The following is a 20796-nucleotide window of genomic DNA, read 5'->3' as shown; positions in this document are numbered from 1 at the left end:
GTTTCAACACAGTTTCAATTTGGGATAATCATAACTAAATAAAGATAAAAATAACCAATAAGCATTAAATTTTGGTAGTTTGTATCCTCTATTGTATGTTACTAATGCTTTCGGTTACTTCATGTTAGTTTCTGTTATTACACATTTGATTGATTAAAGTACTATAGTAAACAGATAACTGTAGTGCTGAGTGGTAGCAGCTGCATATCATATCACGCTATACTTTATTGCCGGATATTTTCTTCTCTACCCAAATAGTGCCAGTGTTTGGTTGAATATGGAAACACCCGAAATGGTAAAGTCGGCCCGCCAGGCGATCAACGTCTGATTGCGCTTGTTGTACATCCGGAAGTTTGCGTGGTACGTTCCCAGCGGAATGATCTCCGGAATTATAGTCTCGTCGAGCGTTGTCTTAGTAATGTTGGATGTACCGTGCACTGGGCATGGTAACACTGCTTGAGGGAACTTCCTCATCGCAAGCTCGTAAATCACTTCGCCGACGGTGTTCACCTGCGACGCTGTGTTTTTTAAAAAATCACAATAATCGATTTTGTCACTAAACAACAGCGCTCGCGAGCTTTGATACTGCGTGTAGACATCCACATCGACGAAAACGCGTTGCACTGTTGTCGTAGTCGTAAAAATTAGCGTTGCATACTGTGGCCCTTGACGCGGTGTTTCGAGTGAGCACTCGTGTAGCTGCGTCACAGGATAGGGCATTCCGTAGCACACAAATCGTTTTACTCTTATGCTCTGTGTTGGACGAACAACGTGAAACGTGATGTGATGCAAAGTACAGTGTTGCAGTTGTAATACGTTACCTTTTTGCCGAAAACGGCTTGTGATGACAGTATCACAACTAGCGCTATACCTAGTCCGGCCGAAACCAATTGCTTCAAATGTGCCATTCGTGACTGCTTCTTTTGGACAAATATCATAAACTGAAATGAAATCTAACGGATATGAATGAACCATGGAACAACCTTAGCGAGATAATCACCGGTAATGGTGATGTATTAGCAGAGGTAAAACAACCAAAATAGGTACGCTATTAAGTCGATCTTGATATGGTTCAAAGTGTATACATCTTGATCGAATTGTATAATGTATTTAGTATTCTGAAAAACCTTTCTGGGCTACCGCTCTGCGAGATTTTGAATGCCAAGTGATTGAGTTTACGTGGGATTCTAGTTGAGAGGACACTCGCCAGAAATGGTCAGGACCAAACCCACACTGTAACTGACGCTCGGGAAACAAAGCCACCCGTGGGAAATCGGCTCTCAACGGAAAACATTTCGCGGGAGCAACACCGTATCTTACCCAACGCAAACAACGTCCCGATGGAACGGGTGATCGGGTGACCAGAGCGACGACGATCCATCGACAACCAAAGGGACCCAAGAACGGCTACGTTCGCTGTTCGATTCGTTGTTAATTTTGTACGTGTCTAGAAATAATTTTTCTTCCAGACCTTTCGGACCACCCGGCTCGGGATCTAATGTTATTCAAAACGGGGTGCGTTATGCTATCAAAAAGAGGGAAGTGTACATAAAAACGGAAAACGGAACACGCATCATCAACATTGTTTATTGCGCGGAAATGAAAGATACACTGATGACCGCGCCGGATCTACTGCCGCCAACTGTGTATCGGTTTCGGGTTCTTCCGTTCACTACGATGTAGAAATATTTTGGACTGCCTGCAGCAAAACGTTGGGATGTGGAGTGTACACTCACTTCCTGTCTATATCAGGGTCGCCATTTGTTTTTGGCGCGAACGTGGCGCGATATGTCATCCCAAAAGTCCTGCCAGTTGTAGCTGTTCCGGGTGAAGTATCACAGGTCGGTTCGAAATCGGTATCCACCGATCGCCATCGTTTTGAACGTCGAATTCTGAAAGGGGAATTTCGGGAAAGATTCACGATTAGATTCATCTAATGTCAAACGTCAAAAGAATATTCTTGCCCATTGCTGTATGCTAAACAGTGCCTTATCGTGTTCTACTACTAATGTTGCCCTATCGTTATCGTTCCAGTTAATATGACGCTAAAGTGTGGGGAACGACACTTTCGTTGCGGAAACGGACAATGCATACACATCAGCTTCGTGTGCGACGGCGAGGACGATTGCAACGATGAGAGCGATGAAAAAGTCGATGTTTGCAAAGTAAAAGGTAAGTAGAGCTCTAAAGACCACAGCGTTAAAGCGATCGCTTCGGCCGATGGTGTGGGTTGAAGGTGACCCCCAAAAACCGGTGCTCTCGGGTGTTTTTGTTTATCTGCAAATGAAACTGACAAGAGGGTCGAACAAAAATTGAACTCCAAATTCCAGCACTCTCAGGAATAAGTTAAAGTTCATAACATATCTATTCGATGGCATTTCGGGGAAACCCGGCTTGGTATCCTTTCTCCGCTACACCTCCCCAGTAGGAGTTAATCCGTCAGTGGGCAAAGTTGAGAAATCTTCCGAACCGATTCGACCCGCGTCGGTCGTGTGCTTGTTTCGTGCCAAACCGACAACACCAAAGGGGACGAGATGGTGAGAAATAAGAACATGGCTCTGGTACGCAGCCACACCACCAGCCCGTCAAGAAAACGGCGCAGCAGCCCCTGGTTGTTGTCGGCCGTAGATAACCGATTGCCTGCCGGCCAGGGCGTTCACCGAAAACCGAACTTTAGTAATCTTGTGCTCAAAGCGGAATCGAAGTTCGGGGAACATCCTACGGTGTTCGATAATAACTTTCTATTTCATACCGGCATTTACTACCTCGCTGATCTTGGTGTCCTCTGGCGCTCACAGTATTTTCCGGCGGGCCCGCAGGCTGTACGAGCTGGGTGTACGAAGATTGTGTCGAAAGTTTCTGTTTTCTTTTTGTTTTCGTAAGGCGAAACCTAAAACGGTTTCCACTTTGGAATGCAGCTGGCCACGAGCGGCGCCCAGCGACTCTCGGGCCATTTGGATTTTCCGAATCCTGGCCCTGGTCTTGCCCCGGTTAATTATTGGTACGAAATCGGAACACTTCGGCGGAAGTTTGTCCACGGGGTTAGTCGCTGAAACCGAGAGAGCCCTTCCGCTAACGTTACAGTTTGTCAGAAAACGATGCAAGTTGGGCAAATTGTTTGAGATCGCCTGAGATAACCGGTGGACCAAGTTTGTTAGTTGGGGTCCATTGAATCGGTTGAAGCGCACATTGGTTGCTCCAGTTTGATCTCTGCCGACTCCTGGAGACTACGCGTTTGGCTTCAGTGTCCGTTTCTGTCTACGGATACTCGATTGGAAGTTTCCGTTTGTTAAAGCTTTCTACAATTTCAATTGCCTGTCTGCATGGTGGGTGTAAGTGTTACAATATTTAGCTTCAGTTCATTCATATTAAGGAATAAAGCAATGTGAATCACTTATAATCTTATGCTGAAGAGTGATCTGAAGCTCTGTGAACCGTTGTTTTGCTAGGTCCTATCGTCAGATTATATTACAGAGATTACACGTTTCAATTCAATTCAATTTGCAACATTGCAAATTTATTGTAAAAGCTTTTGTGCGGATGAGAAAATTTCATTTCCATCGGACCGGAATGACGATGCATGCAAATCGGATATCATTGGGATATGATTTAAGCTTCGTTTGATCGTCCGGTTGTTGTGGTTCAGTGTGGTTATTGTAGAATATGAACTTAATTATACTTTCGCCTGGGCCATATTCATCGTCTGGAAGGAGTGCGAGTCGGTTGTTAGAATTGGAGTGAAATACATACGGCTTAGAGCTCCGTAGGGAAAGTTTCTCAACAGCCCCAAGGGCAGGACACACATGCCATCCCTCTTCAAAAGCCTTTCTTTCCCCCGCACGACCCCCCAGCATCCGCAGGATCGTTTTGGAAGCATCGAAGTTCCCCGAGGGTGCGCTTATGAGAAAAGAGGACGGAACAAACAATTATTTCTGCCGCCGTTGCCTAGTTCTTGTGCCAAGGCAGCCCGACACCGCGGCATGTGAGAAGTGTGTGTGTGTGTGTGTGTCTGTACACCAACATAGCATCATAAAACATACATTTTTTGGCACCGAAGCATATACGCGTATAAATTCTTCCGCGCAGCGCTGATGAAATGTAAATTCAACGAAGACTCTTTCGCAACGTAAACACGACGACACCGAAAGTAAATAAGTACACTTATCCGCTGCCTGCGCCACCGTCGCGGCTGCCGACGATGAAGCCGACGGGGTTTGATGCCTCGGAAGGCGAGTGGAAAAACACAAATTTTGTTCCGTTCTTTTTTGTTTTCCGTCTTCCGGGCGAGGCGTTTGTAGAGGACGAAGTTTTATTATTCTATCATGCCGTTCCTCAAAACGACACCAAACATCGCCACCGACTGCTGACTGTGTTGCCCCGAATGCTGCACCAGTTAACGGCAACGCCAAAAGCGCCGTCGTTGAACTCTTCAAACATAATAATATTAAATTTTAAAAATCTTTAAATGTTCTGTCTGCAGGTTGTGGACTTTTGGTTCTGTTTGGTGACTGGATTCGGAACTATGCGATTCGTCTCCCGCCAACTGTAACAATTACGTTAAAATAGTTCCGTTATTTTATTTCATGTCCCCTACAAGGGTTTCAATGTTTGCCGATGGATGTTATGTTGTGCTTTGGTTTTACAACCATTCAGTTTTTAGAGTATTGTCATCATACTACATTTTTTTTTTTTTTTTCATCGCTCCAAATAAATAAATTGAACATAATATACTTGCATACTTTTTTAGTGTGTTGTTAATATTGAACAATTTATGAACAACCGATAGCACGTTGCTGGTTAAAAGTTATTTTTTCAAATTACGTCACCATTTTCCATCGCTTTTCTAACAATTTTCCATTTAGCCTATCTCGCTGATGGATCCATACATTATCCTCGAGAGCTATTTTCTGAAAATAAATGTTAAGACCTACATCTGGTGAATACAGTGGGTGGAAAAGACACTAAAAGCATATTTTGTGTTATTTAAGCCTCTATTTAGATCGACAGCATATTTATGAACAAATGTTTTCTCGCTTGCTTGTGGGCGCTTATTAAATCATTTATTTATTCATTTATTCAACGTGATGTTTACTTCGTCTCCTAGTTTCACAGTATTCAATTTCGATATTTCGATGCATTGTTGTCAAACGCAGTGCAGCTGCCCTTTGAAGCAGTGATGCATAACGTGGAATAATCCACAGGCAAGTGCAGGTCAATGCAAAAAACGTCTGTAGCTGAACCCAGTCGAGTTGTGCGTCCTTTCGGCATATCAATCCGCTTGAATTTGAAGCTTGGTGTTGGCTGTTAATCTACCTGCTGTAAAGGCCCTGTACCCTGTAACGGCCATCAACCGTTTCGTATCAGAACCGTTTCATACTCGGCTCGGAAGGAGAATCGTAATGCCATCTCATATACTTAAACCATTACAATAATGGTGCCATTTACACGAGACCTTGTGCCACGGGGGGTCTGCTATCATCATCTCATCTTATCATATCGAGCGTGGAGCCTTCGCTCACTAATGGATTACAGCATTTGAGCAGCCCAAATCGGTTTTCGATGGCCCCAATGCTTCATCGTGAGTGGTTTGCTCCCATTCGTCGTCATCGACGTCGGCAATGGAAACGCAACTACGAAATTGGGGGAAAAAAAATCGCCATCTATCGCCATCGTCTTCGACCAGCATAACTGTGCGCCAAGGGGAAAACAAACACGTGGCGGCGGTGGTGGCTAATTGGGTCGATTTGTTTCGCAACCCGTGTTTGTTGGTAGGGTCGGGACGGGGATATCGAAAAGACACCGGAAATGGCAAAATATCGAACACCGCCGATCGCATAAAACAAGGAAACACGGGACACAACACAGTAATCAACAAATCGGCTGTCAAGCGACCCGCACAAACGATGATCATCAAGACGCTCCTAATGCTTCGGCTTCCTGTGCTGTCTAATGTTGTGCTTTCGTCCTTTTTTGCATAGCTCCCGAGAGAGGAGAGCTCCCAAGAAGCGTCAAAGCGTTAGCGTCTGCCTGCCGGCTATTTTTGCCTCGCCTGTGCGTGTCTGTGAAGATGCGTTTTTTTTCTTCTCCCCGTAAATGATGAGTGTAATCATTTTTAGGATAATTTCACTCGAATGTTTATGTGAATATGCTCATCTTCTTCGGTCTACATTCGCATCCGGGGTTTCGGTGGACGAATGGGGACGGAATTGTTGAGGTTTCCGCCGGGATTTTTCTTTCCCCGTTTTCGTACGTACGATATTGATGGGGGTTAATCCTCCTTCTTCCGGTTTTTATGCAAACCCTCCAACGTTGGCGTAGCTGCGTGCGGTTTATTCGTTTTGCAGATAACGAGCGGGACAAACAACGCCGTTATTTGCTTTGCTTCTAAGCGAGCCCACGTTTCATCGCCCGTGTAGATCCCGTAGCAGAATGTACACTGGCGGTCGATGGTATTCGGTCAGAAGTATTGGAACTTGGAAAAAAGGAAAACTTACGTAACAAAAAAGCAACAAAGGATTAAATAAAAATTCATCGTCTCGCACTCGAAACGTTTCACGGTAAATAATGACACAGACTAAAAAGTTTAAGATTTAAGAAAGTAAGTAAACTAACCATTTGTTTGGAGTCCGTCCACAATTTTGTGATGAACCCGCATTGCATTTTTTTTGTATAATCCTTATTTCCAATAGTTGATTCGACGTGTCAAACAATTTGTCTACGCCAACAATAAATGCTGTAACTAAACGTCAAAAATAAATAAATCTAACCAAGGGTGTCGTGAATAGGAAGTCTAGGTATAGGTTGAGTAATCGTTACAGAGTGAAACGCTTTTAAGATAAGTAGTGTGCTGCTTGTTTTTCTATAACTTGACTAACCTGTTGACCTCGGACCTTGGACGTCTAAATTTAACGCTAAAATTACTTGTAAAAGGATCAACTAGCAGAAAGACAGGCAAGATTTTTAAATCAAACACACACATATTAGACTTTTAGTTTAGCATTTATGGTTTTGGGCACATTCACACCTTTATTTCGGATACACTGATATAACTTCTTTGCTCGAATACTTTCGGGCGTCCCTGTGGATGGTATCATCCCTGCAGTACTCGAAGTTGGAGATGTGCGTTGTATGCACAGCTGACGCGAAGAACTCTCAACGGACTTGCTGTCGTCACCGTCGCTCGACGTTGTAATCCAGGCGCACAGCGGGATTGGGACTCTTGCGTAAAGTTTGCGCTAACGATTACCTCTCACACACGTCCGGCGGTGTCGATATGTCCATAAGAAGTCCCTTTCCGAACTGCAGCTTAACGATCAGCTCCCTTCTCGTCTCCTAGCGTGTATTGCGTGTAAAGTATTCCATGTGGTATCGAGGCAAAGATTCTACCACCTGTGCGTTGACGGAAAAATAATAATAAATGAAAAGCTCATCGGCGCAGGAAAGAAATTCCCGACGCAGTAGTGAAGAAATGTCCGCTAGGATTTTCAGCATTCCTACAGCGAAACCTGCATGTGATACATTCGCGACTAAAAACATACTATCATCCGAAACCACCAGAAGCCCCCGATGTTGCTTCCAGGCGAGCGCTTTTGGGTCGCATGTTTAGACGGCGGCCGTTACTAAGTTAGAAATCGAAAATGAATGGTGTCATAAATTTTGCAAATGTTGAAAAATATTCCTATACATCATGGACCGTGGGCCTCAGTCTCTTTGGAAGTGTGCAAACATTTGGCGTTCATCGTGCGTAACGGCCGCGTACGAAGCGATATCCGCCACTGCCGTTGATGGACGATTTTCCACGGTTCATGGGGTTCAGACAGAGAGAGAGAGTGAGAAAGTTTTTCCGCGTGCCAGAAGGTGTCCCCCGTTGGTACCTTCGAAGGTGAACCACGAACTGAACCACGGCGGGAGAGATTTCATTTTAACAACCCCAACCTGCCAGGCTGAAGGAACAAGCTGTTTCCACGCCAACAGCTTAGCCTTATCCAGCACGCAACGGCCGGCTGCGTGTGTCCGGTGGGGTCCGCGGAGGGTGCAAACTGATCGTAGGCCGGGTTTATGGGTGGAAAATGCTTTATTTTCCATGGAAAAATGACTCGGAAAGAGTGGGGCACGCGCAATATATCACATTGGCACGATTTCAAGTCCGTCCGTCTGGTGGGTTTCTGTTGTTTCGATCGACAGGCTTTTGGACTTAGAGAGTACACTTACAAAGTAAAGTTACACAGTGGCTTTCAGGATTATTACTCACCATTGTACGCACAAAGCAGGTTGCTCAGCGCTGTTTGTTTAGCTCTGTAGCGATGGATTTGAAGGTCAATCCGGTGGTGTTTAGGGTTGTTTTTCATAAGATTATTCTGCAGTTGCTACTCAATTATCATTATCATGTTGACATAGAGTTTCTCCCCGTTTTGACCAGTATCGAATCAAATTTAGCTTATAAGCCTGACACAATACAGTAATTGCTCACAAAGTCAAGTAGAACTACTGAACTTACACCTCACTCATAGAACTGTTTGGGAAATTTATGGTTGTCGTACTGCTCTTATGGATGCAGGAGCGATTTATTTAATTTCGTGCTAAAAATTATTCGTGCATTGTTTCTGAACCAATATCTCTGAAAACTATGATCGAAATTGTTGTAAGAGTAAACAAAATCATTTGAACCGCACCATCAGAGAGTACCACCTTTGTTTTAAGGCTATTGAATTGACATTGTATGGAAACATTAAAATGAAAAAACAAATCGTTAGCGAAGTAAACAACAATGATTTTCTCAGTGTTTCCTTTACTTTTTGCACTACGAGTTGCAGATATTTCGCACGGACGCCTATTGTACTGGGAAAATTCTCCAGCGACCTCGATAAATAGAATAAATTCACAATAGAAAGCACCGAACAAGATACAGCTTCCGGTAGGTTGTTTCCCCAAACGGAGAGCATTGCGCGAGGCACAGCTGGATCCAAAACGTTCAACCCGCTAGCCACTGCTACTGGAAGCTTTTAGTAGATCATTGGAAAATTACACCACATCGCCCGGGGGTCGACAAGCGAGCCGAGCGAACGAAACATAATCCCGGGAGAGCGTTGTGCAAGCAAAGTGCACCAAAGCGCGAATAAGGTCCGGGCTGAAATCCGGAACGGGATTTTTATTTGATTTTTATTTCAACTCAAAACCTCGCCAGGGGCGAACAAAGCGGTGAGCGCCGGGCCGGGGGAAGGGCGGATGGGGCGGGGTAAATCCAGATGGCTAAAAGTGACTGCTTCCGAGAGTTGATGGTAAACCGTGCAAAAGATGCGACCCCTTTACGGGTCGTAAATATTTATTCCGGAACAAAACTGAGGGAATGCCATAAATCAAAGCACACGCCGCCTTCGTCGTCCGTTCGCTGTTCGCGGAAGGACATTTTTCTTCGACCCAAGCCCCCCGCAGGCAGGGCTTCCGGTTGGATTAGCTGTCCGCTTTCCGGCGGGTGGACGAGAGACGAGTGTTGTTTTGCATGAAACGAAGTGCAATCAAGAAAATGCATCAATCCGTCTCCGTGCCCGGTCGCCCCCTAATAAACCGTAATGGTTCCCTGGTACGGCACTACTTCTTCGCCCTGCGCCCCGGTCTCCATTGGGCTAATGGAGAAATTATTCCTACCCCGCCCCGTTGGTACGCCACTCGTTCGGTTCCGCGTCGCCAAAAAGCTTGCTCCGAGATGGCCATCGACGGATGAATCGCTTTTAATCTCTCGATCGAAAATGGCTTTCGGGTGGGGCTACTCCGGCTCGAACCCATCTCCCGAAGGAGCTCATTAGTGCTCGAATGTGTGGCCGAATACTTCCGGCGCGGGCGCTGCGCTGGTGGCCGCCGGCTGTTACAAGCCGGTTTCTGCTGTAATTAGGCTAAAGTATCGTTTGCTCGATTTCCGGCTCGTAGCCCGGTGAAGGACCACCATTTGCTGCTGCTCCGCCAGTTCGTGTTGCGAAATGGGAAATGTGAAAATATTTCCGTCATTTTCCGACCGGGCAAGAGGCGGTCTGGGCACAGGGAGAGGAGTGGATCCGCCCTATCAGAACGATTACGCCGCTGATGATTATTTATGCGATTCGATCGGAGTTCGGGGATTTTGAAGAGCAGCGGTCGTTCTCTAATCGAACAGGGCGAGAGCAATGGCAGGATGCGAAGGTCACCGGGGTCTACACGGTCGGTCGAAAGTATCCGCTCATTGCAGTTATTTATCGAAGCTTGTGGTTGCTGGTGGATCTGACCTAGAGGTAGAAATTCCTTGAGTTGTTTTGCGTGCAAAAAATTATAAGCAAAAAAAACGACTTAAAATATTCCTAATACTACCCAAAACAAACGGAACGCAAAACACTCATAAATCCTTGTTTTCGATAGAGCTGGCCCACCGAAGGTTTTCTGCAACATTTTCAACCTTTTTGGCAGCAGAAATTTCATTCCGCACACAAAATGTAATGGACCTGTGTTGTTGAACAGCTTTTGACATTCCCCTGTTAACTGTATACAAAAGATCTGGAAAGTGATGCCAACTTAGGAATAAAAACATTTGTCCCCATCGGAATCACAAACAAGTTCAAACTAAAAAATCTCCTTACATTTTGGCCACCATGTCCAAAACGTGACGAAGAGGCTAATTTTCCTATTCAATGGAGTGTCACTCGTTGTCCATGTGACCATGACATGTCCGGTCGTGACATTTGCGTGAATACTTTTGCCCGTCGGTGTGTGTGTCGCATTAGCTGCTGCCGTCTCTTGTCATCGTTGCAGTGGACACTCGCTCGTCGGGCGCGGAACCTCGTTTAGCTGGCAAAACGGTAAAGTTTGGCGTCGGTTTCCGGTGTCATGATTGCGTGTTGCGGGCGTGGCGAGCGTCAGTGGAAGTGTGTGCTATGGTGTGCAGGATGCGCTGGGTTTAATGTTTGCGTGCCACCGACCAAACCGAGCTCCTGCCGCTCCAGCGCCAGCCAGAGAGCGATAGTTTAATCGGCAAGCGAGCAACACTGACGAAATGTGCTGCAGCCCTAAAATGGCACGGTTTTAATTATAATACGAAACGATGCTCATTACGCTCCATTCGCTTTGCATACCGTGTGGGGCGATTTGTACCATGATGTATCGATTTTCGAGAAAAAGAGGATTCGTGGTAGACTAGGTTTTGGGCAACGAGCGTTTGAATTTATTGGGCTCATTGGGGAAATTTTCGACACGTGTTATGGTTTACCTTCACTGACAGTGCAAAGAATTAGTTTCATACGTGTATCCCATTTCAAGGGACATCATTTCGCTCGTGTCACTGTTTCACTAACTTGGTCCGGCTGGCTGTGCTCAGTTGGGTAACATCCAAAATGTGTAACTGCCAGTAACGTAACTCAAATTGCATTCATGCAGAAAACAGTTTCCATTCTGTCATGCTAGCTTTGCAATTTACGTCACTTCTTATACGGCAACTACAACCAACCGAACGCTCTTGGCCTGCAATAGAGACAATTGTTAGTCTTTGTTGTTTACTGTAATGTTGTGTTTTTACGGGTGGTGGTTGTTGGCGGTGCGTCAATTCCCCTGTCACGCCGGTCTCGGGAATCGAACTCAAGCTAGCTGCGTGACTTAGCTCTTAGTAAATGGCATGTGGTAAATACAGTTATTCGCATGGTGAATCTGAAATATTGTCTCTTTTGTGGCAGATGTTCAAAACTGTACTATGAAACCGTAGTATCAACAACTAGAGGAACGGACTGGGCTGTATTTATGAAAGTTAACTTTTTTTTATTGAAAATATACGCCTTTTTTCAGTATTTTGCAGTTTAAATAAAATGTAGGGTATTTTCCGTATTATTTAGAGTCAAATTGTCGCTGAATTTCGTCTGAGTCTATGCTGAGTTTCGTCGTGCCTATTACGATGTCTTAACTCATTGTAAAGGCCTTTTTGTTAATTGTTCCCATTCAATATTGACGAGTGATCAGTTTTCAGTAAAGCAACCGTGCTTTTACCGGCATTGGAAATCCGTTTGCTACTCCGGCACATGGCGCCAGCAGCCGGTTAGGTTCACGGTACTAATCGGCAGGAGCAGCCTCTAGCACTACGACGTGGCCTGCCTCCGGCCATACAAAATTGAAAAACTTTTCTCATTCTTCACCTTCCGGGGATTGTTCTTTCCCGATGGCACAGCTACATACTTTTTTGTTGCAAATTTCGAAAAACTCGACCAATAGACGGACGACCCATGCATAGGTTTTGCAACCTAACCCAAGTTTAGCGAAACCTTTTTCTTTTGCTTCACCTTTTTTTGCGGACCGTTGTGGGCTGAATTCCGGTACCTTCGAATCGCTTATTCAATTTCCGGTATCTAGTTTCGGTCACTCCCGGCTAAACGGAGGGCCACGACACCGCTTCGACTTTAAAAAGCATCCGGACCGAGTTTATATGTTAGCCAACCCGTTACGGGTACCGCCCGTAACTTATTTAAACGATGGCACACGGGATCTCTTCAGCCACGCCACGTGAAACTTTTAATTTGCCAATCCACCCAGCCCTGCGGGCAACCGTGGGCCGCCGAACAGGCGCTCTCCTAATCTGGTCCCTGTGTCCTTCAGCTTAATTCAATCAAGATGCTCTTAATTATTCGATCGTATTCAATTTGCCTGATATTTTTTAAACACTTTCCATTCGACTTTGGTTCAAAATGCCGTTCTCAATGTGGAGTACAATTTGGACATGGGATAGAAATAAAGTGGACAGCCCAACACCCCGGTGTGTGCGGTGGCTTTACAATGGGAAAATCCGATCCAATACACCGCGAATGGCACAGATTTCTGGCCGAGTGTGCCGCCGCGCTAAAAGGGCGAATCCGGCAGTTGAAAAATGCTTGACCAGCAACGGTTTTCGAAGTGAACTTCCTCCGTAACACACACGGCCAGCATTCCGCTCGATAATCGAACCTTATCGAGTTTTCGGCGCCACCGCCATCCGACACCGGTCGAGTAACACCCCGGGTGAGCCGACTGTGTAGAAGCTAGATACGCATCAGCACGGCTACCACTCTGGTCCTGGCCAAACGACTGATTCAGCGAAATACGGCCGGCGGCTGCGGCCCACCGAAAAGTGGATCACATATTTTCGGTATGTTTCGGCCCCGGGAAAAGTCCCGGATTCCGTTCGATAGGCCCGGGCGAGCAGCAGAAAAAAAACCGAAATGGCTGGCAGCACGAAATGAAAATTGGCCAGAGCCTATTTGGGATTTGCATAAATACAGGCGCGCTGGCCACCCCGTGGGCTCCCACTCTGGGCGCCTCCTGTCGAGGACTGCGGTGGACTCCCTGCCTGCCTATGCTGATACGGCTGGAGGAGTTCCACTCAATCATTCGGAATATGCAGGCCACCCTTCGGCCCGACTTTGGGTGCCTAGAGATATCCGGGGGGCTTTCCGGGTACCAGCCGTTATCTCGCTCTCCACCTTGGGCTTCTGGGGACCGTTCTGGTCTCCGGACCATCCCGGCTAACTTCTCTCTGTTTATTCAACAACCCCTTTTCGGGAGTGGGACGTGGCCAGGGGCGGAGCGCGCGCATATGGTCGAGGAAATTGATGATCGCTCCGAATCGGTTGGTCAACCTCTGGCCGTGGCCGGCACACTCTCGACGGACTCTCGACCGGGCCGGGCCGGGAGTTTGGTGCGGGATAATATTCGATTTCTGTGCCCCGGCTGTGGGCCGGCCGTCGTTAAATATTGAACCAGTTCCGGATACTGGCGAACGGGTTGGCTGGGGCTCGCCAAGATTCTCGGGGCCCACCAGTTTCTGCTAATCGAACTTCGAGCGTAAGTGGTTCGTAAGGAAGCTAGACCAAAACTAAACACACCGCCCCACCCCGTTGCCCGAAGGATTGTGCGATCGACTCCCGCCGACCAGCCACGACCCTCCGAAAAGTTTGTTGAGCGGAATGAACGGAAACAGAAAAGAATGTCCAAATAAAACAAAATGGAAAAATCATTGCTTGTTTATCGGTGTAGGGCCCCGGGCAAACAATATCCCGCAAACCCCCTCGTTTTCGCGTGCGTGTTGAGAGCAAACACGTGCGGGAGCAACGACACGAGGACGGCAAAGCCAAACTTTAAAACATACCGGCAAAATACGCCCGGGGTGTACGCTGGCCAGATATTTGACCGGTCCCCGAAGGCGTAGGCCCTTACCTTGGGCCTGCTTTGAATACCTTTATCTTGCTACCGGAACCCGCTCGGCGAAGGAGGTCCGAGAATCGGGGACCTTCGAGACCGTCGTGGTGCAATGTTTGTTTTTAATCAATTTGAAACGGCTCTCCAGGGGCGCCTTGGCCGGGAACTTCGAGCGATTTTCGAGTGTGCAATTTTAGTTTTTCCTTCGTGTTGTGTTGGGGTATTGGCCGTAGACGGAGGAGGGTTCCAGCGATGCAGCCGTAGTGCGGTGTGTGGGTAGCGAAAGGATCGATCCCTTCGGACAGCAATCGGTTGGACTGGGAGCGTCAAACTTTTATACGGCGGCGGATTGCTGGTTGAAGGCTATCGGCTTGAGTTTTGCACGATAATATTGTGTTGAATTTCAGTGTTGGTTCGAGAGAAAAGTTTGCCGCCCTGTTTTTGGGGTTCATTAACGATGCAATGCTCTCTGGTGGTTAAGTGTGATTGAAGCGTACTCTGTTCACACTTAATAAAAGATAACGTTCAAAATTGAATGTTGCTCGTTTTTGATTTTAACTTGAGTATCATTGAATGCTTACAGTTTACATCTCCCATTCTATCTTAATTCCATCTTTGTTTATCTAGGAACAAGGGATTACTTTTACGTTTTAAATTAGTTTACATTTAAAATTAACCCAATTAACTGCGACAGAAAAATTAGGTCAGAAGAAATTAGGCATTAATAGATATGCATAGTTTTTTCAATTTACAAAGTTGAACGTTTTTTTTCAATGTAGAGCGATACAATTTCAGCCCGTTGTTTTACCGTAAATTGATCCATGACTAAAACGGCATAGACTGAAGTTTCAGAATCTGGCTAATTTATCAAAATCGACTGACAAATAGCGGAGTTATTCCACACTAAAATGGTTGGAACGTGATGAAACATCCTGTATAATTCAACACAAAGATGTGAAATTTTATCTGTGACACTGTGAAAGTTAGGCGAAAACCACCAACAACACAGAACGATAGATTTGCGGGTTGGCCTCGCAAATCGCCGCCAAATTCCACGAATTTTTTCGCCGACACAATGGCATATTTGCAATATTTAAATCGCTCGGGAATCGCATTTATAATTGAAACAAAACGCGAGCTAGGGCTATTGTTTCGCATGAATTGCCACGGTGTGCGTGTGAGTGGGCCCAATATTTAATTAACAAATCGATCGTTGTGCGGACAAAATGACAGCACCGGGCGGCCCCGTACGTTGACATATGGCCGGACGGAACGGAAACATTAGTCCGAAACTGGAACAAACAATTACCAAGGAATTTATTCCGTCCCCTGGCATCGTCCGCTGCCTCGTCCCACGGTGGCACGCCTGTGATACGCCGGTGTCCTTCGTTGTTGCTGCCGCCCTGTCCTGCCATGGCATGTTCTAATATGTTGCACGAAGGCCACCAGCAACCGAGTGACCTCAATTTGCTTTCAGACTTAATCGGCTTTCGAAGTTTTGGGCTGCTCGCCGTGGGGTCCAGTCTCCAGTTCTCGGGTTCGCTTCACAAATATTTCACTTCTCGAACGCGTCCCGGTTTACCAGAGCTGCGAATGCGGGCCTAATGCTCCCGTCATCAGCGCCATCCTTCGCACGGCAGCGACATACCAGGGCAAGTGTTGTCGAGAGGTACCACCGTGTGTGTGTTTTTGCTGTGCTCCTGGTGATTATTAAGGTTCGTCGTGTGCGCCGAGCCCCAGAGCAGGTTGTTCGTGAGCAGGAAACATCACCTTCATTCGGAAGGCTATTTTTGGCAGTGTTTTAGGTTTTCCCTTGCCGAAAGTGTCTGACCACTCCCGTTCGGGCTCCCGATCTGGCCTGGTACAGGCCGGTCCTGCAGTGCCGGATTTTTCGCCAGCTAATCAACCTAATGCTGTTTGGGTTGCTGATGAATTTAAATGTCTGGTCAAGCGGATGCCAACCCCTGCCAGGCGCCATGCTGCTGCTCCTTCCGTAGCCAGGCGATTTTGGCGATTAAAAAGGCGTCAAAAAACTGCACCGTATTGCGCAATCAGCAATACAATCACTTTGTCGCAGTGACCAAATTAGACCGTAAGCTTTCGAATAGTTGTAGCATGAAACCCGGAGTCCCGTGCGTATCAGCAAAGGAACGACTGCGATTTTCCACCTTTGAGTAACGTCCAGCGGGGCACAACTGAAGCTTTAAAAACGTCAACCGGAACCTTACACGTGAAACGGATACAGCGCGGTTTGCAGCTTGATCCGCCAGCTTATCACGTGTCGTTCTATCGATTAATAAAAGGATAATCAGGCGACTACAGCCGGTCGTATTGGATCCGGTGACTGCGAACATAATGCTTTTAGCGTTCGGTGAGCTTTGTTTCAAAGGATTACCTCTTTTTTCTGGGGAATCAAAAACGTTCGCCGTTATCGTGCGAATGCAGCTGGGTCGGCTATTGCTTACTTCTAACAAAGAAAAAGAACACAAAGCAAAACATCGAAAGTGTGTGTTATAAAACATCGCACCGTTTCCGTTCGGGCAGTTGTTCTCTGTACCGAGATTTGAGCGTAACCCACGATAACGCAAACAAGTGAACGTGATCCATAAACCGATGTTTTACGACGTTCGCCGTAAAACGGCTGGGCCTACGGAACGTTCCGTTTCCGGTAGGTTTCCGTTGCCAAGAGTACGATTGTGTGGTTTGGTTGCTAGCCGGTCTGGGGTTGCCAAAGGCATGCGTCCGTGCGAGTCAGCATAAGCCACTGGGCGCCATTTCCCCAAGGTTAAGAAAAGTCGAAAAGATTAGAAATTGGTGTTGAGACCGAACGACGCACGTTCGTTTTTGTCGTCGTCTTTCCGACATTATTGGACAAATATCGCCTTGCCGTTCTCAGTGACTCTCCAGTTGCGTATTCCATTTTCTTTTAGCTTACTATATACTCTTCATGTTTTTACACACTTTCTATAAGCAAGCACAAACATCAATATCACATTATTTACACAATCTTCACTTGGTTACGGTTTTACCATGCAAAGGTGTGCTTAATCCTCTTCACGTAACATTTTACTCAAATGGGTCACAAAACATTTGATAGCCAATGTATCAGGTATTAGCATCTGCTACACGCAGTAAATCAATGATGGTTCGACAACACTTCCGACGGTGCCGGAATCGCCAAAAAGAACGTGGTGACATAGATCTCCTTTACGCAACGTGGAGCAATTCTTCCGTCGTTGGGTCGAAGGGCCGTTCCGTTCAGATGATGGGTCGAAGGCCGAGGTGTCGATCAAGGAAGATAGAGACACCCTAAGGAAACATTTGACAAAAAGGAAACAATCTCGTCGGAAGACCAGAGAAACAGGTGGCCGATAGAGCGTTCCGTGGCGAAGATCTGGCGAGACTAATAGAGGTGCTTATTTTGATGACCACTTGGTACGTTTGCAAACACATTAATGGTCCAAAAAATTGGCCACACGATGTCTTCGCCAAATCGTCCATCATATTGGTTCGTTTGTTTTGCAGGCTCACAGGCAATGATCACCCACCGTTGTGGGATTGGTTTCTCATTGTCCGTTTTTTCACTTGACCAATACTGGAAAGAGTTTTTCACAACGCTCCTCGACTTTGTAGACCTTTCTGTGATTTGTTGACTCAGTTAATACAGCGAAACTCAACCGAGCACAATGTTTGTCAGTCAAACGACAAGTCAGCAAAATGATAGCTGCCCTATCGGTTCAACGCTCTAAAGCTTTCAACGTGTTTTTTTTTCGTCAGCCTCATGTAAAATCAATTACTACTAAAACTATACTTCTAGCACATCGTGCAGTTCCTTCTGAGGCATGCTTGAGAAACACTAAATCATTGATGATTCAAGCGGACACATGAATAAACAATTAGATCGCAGAGGAGCCCAGCTCGGAGGTCCTAGGTAAATCTACTCAGGTCGTTAGAAAGCTTCTCCACCTGCGTAACCACGAAACCATCGAGACACATTTTAGTTAAGATATTTGTAGAGAATGAGATGTCCAACAAGTTGTGGTTAAGCAGCAATGGGAGTCTGATGGGACAGTCTTAGCAGCAGGGCTTACGTTGAAAGCACAGCAAAATCCTGAACCACTCCCCGGCGCACCGCTGTGAGGTAGGATTGCGGTTTGTCAAATGCAGACTGGCACTCCACGTTAATGCATTGTGGTGGTGGGTCTTACGGTAAATTGCCAGCTCTCGCCGAGCTCCACTCCAGTTTTGTTTGCTTGACATTTTTAGTGTCACGTTTTGTTTTTGCAACAACAAGCTCCATCGTGCTCCAACGTGTTGGGCCACGCTTTGGTTACTAATTTATTTTTTATTGCATCTGGTGTGCGTAAGAATTCAAAATAACTTTTACGGAACTTGAACGGAAAATGGACAAACGTCGTCGTTATCAGGTTAAGACTTGTCAGTTAGCAAAAAGACACTTTCCACTGTAGATAACCTTCTTTTGCTTCGTTCATTACCACTTTCAACCTCCTATTTCGTTACGAAGACACATCTTTTCCGTTTCGCATTGTAACCTACTTAATTTGTTACGCCAGAGTGCGACCGGAACTGAGGACGAGCGTCGCGCGGGGTGCTTGAATCGTCCTCCAGTCCACCTCTGAACTATGGCCACCCTCAGTTTGCCACCTTACCCTCTGGCCTCTGCCTTTGGGAAGTGTTTTTGTTACCACCTGTCTTGGCGCCGGTTGCGTCACAGACGTTACGAGTTCCCTACACCCGATGGGAGGCAATGTAATGAAATGTAAATGTAAACACTTTATACATTCTTGCATAGCTTATTTTCATACCCGGCCACCTTACCCGGCCGTCAGCTTTGCACCTCAGTGCAACCGACACGGCCATCGAAACCGCGCCTCGCTTGGACCACGCCTGACGGGGGCTGATGCATTTTTCAGGCATATCTTTCAGGCGCATTCACATCCACGCCCCCAACGGAGCTGCTGGGTGCTTCCGGCGTGGTCCGATTTTGTATTCATAATGTCGGGCTGGGTTTTGTAGAATTGCAGATGCGAAGGAGAGGAGTTTCCGTGGTAGCGGGCTGGCCTAGCACTCGCCCGGAAACGGATTCGGAGTTTGAAGTTTTGTTTGTATTAAATGTAAATTTTCTCTTCTTTTGAGGTACTTCGTTTTTGCGTGGGTGACTGTCGTGACTGCGAGCCTGGTTGTTCCGCAAACAAGGATAAAATGTAGAACCGTTTTTTTGCGCTTAATACTGTAACGCTAGTGGATGGTGTGTCAACTTGAATTGGTGTCCTAATTTTTGATACACATTTGTTATTCTACGATAATATGGACAGTTTATCTGGTATGGGTTATGGCTTACAAAGTAACGTTTTTACTGTATTTTTCAACTCGTTTTTTCGTTCGTGCTTACACCAATTTCCAATGCGTGTTTGAAAGTTTGTTGCACTCGTTTTTTATTAGATTCATAAACAAAAATGTTCTGAAGCCTCAGTGGACGATGAGTGACAATTTGAACTAAACTGTTTCAATCGCCTCTCCCATTTACTGCGGATTCAATGTTCTACATTTTGGACACATTTTTATACAAAAGTTACGATACAGCTGTCTGGAAAAAATATTCATTTGAATTGAATCCAATTCGAATTGATAAAATGGTAGTAATGCAGAAGATGATTGTAATAATTTGAAGTTGAGTGATTTGATAGTTATCTTTATAGTGTGTAGCCAGAGACGATGCTGTAGCTGAACGTCATTGCTGGTTGTGATGTGGTTTAATTCGATTTAATGTATCTTTCCAGACCACATCTTGATGGATCACAGCAGAAACAACAAAGACATAAGTGCTGCGGTTTCCATTGAGTCTATTACTCATAAACACTTCATACTGAGTCACTTTAGTCAATTTAGTTGCATAATTTATCAGATTGAAACTGAATCTGTTATGAACATTATCATGAAAGTCTGGCCGCATGGCGCATGACTTGAAGGTTAGTTTTAAAGTCGCGCTAGTTAGTTTGACATGTTTTCTGTATCCAGCATACTCTTCAGTCCTAGTGCTTCCTGATCAAAACATATTCTGCCGTTGTATGTTTCTCCACGAGAGCACCATGTTTAAAACCGAATGAGGTGTCGAACATAGAGTCGGACTAGTTTTGTCTTAAACATCGTAGTTTAAAAAAAGCTATGCAGCGTTACTATGAAAGTACCTAAAATGTTATCTAATTTTGAAATTGGTTATTGATTATTAATATTGAAACAGTTGAACAGAAACTGTTACAGTTCAGTGCCGAATTCGTACCGGTAACTGCATGAGAAAAGGAAAAGCCTAAAAAACCTACCTTAATCTTACCTTACTTAACACAGTTTGCAACGCACTGCAAGTTTGTTCCGGCCCGGAAACAGCAAAAAAAAAACATTGCGCCCCGCTTTGCGCCAGAGTTACAATAAATTATTAGTTTTTTATTATGATAGCTAAGCAATAAATATGGTAAAACAATGCGAGGTCGCCAAAGCCCCCGACCACCGTGTGACTGTGACTATCGGAACGAGTTGGCCAGCAGGTAGTTCTGGCGCCGTTGCTGGGCGCACGACTCACCGGGCGACAGGACACCGAGTCCG

At 45.8% G+C, this 20796-nt stretch overlaps 1 protein-coding gene across 3 annotated transcripts in view; it reads left to right on the top strand.

Annotated features, from left to right (window-relative positions):
- Positions 1-20796, top strand: part of LOC128272634 (low-density lipoprotein receptor) — a 218314-nt gene that overhangs the window by 68530 nt on the left and 128988 nt on the right. For all 3 annotated transcript variants that reach the window (XM_053010472.1, XM_053010471.1, XM_053010470.1), the window contains exon 3: positions 2035-2172. In XM_053010472.1, coding sequence (XP_052866432.1) covers positions 2035-2172 — 138 coding nt within the window. The remainder of the gene's footprint in view (positions 1-2034; positions 2173-20796) is intronic.

This window comes from Anopheles cruzii, chromosome 3, assembly GCF_943734635.1.
Source record: "Anopheles cruzii chromosome 3, idAnoCruzAS_RS32_06, whole genome shotgun sequence".
NCBI lineage: Eukaryota > Metazoa > Arthropoda > Insecta > Diptera > Culicidae > Anopheles > Anopheles cruzii.
Note: the sequence above shows the minus strand (reverse complement) of the source record. Positions and strands in the feature narration are given on the sequence as shown.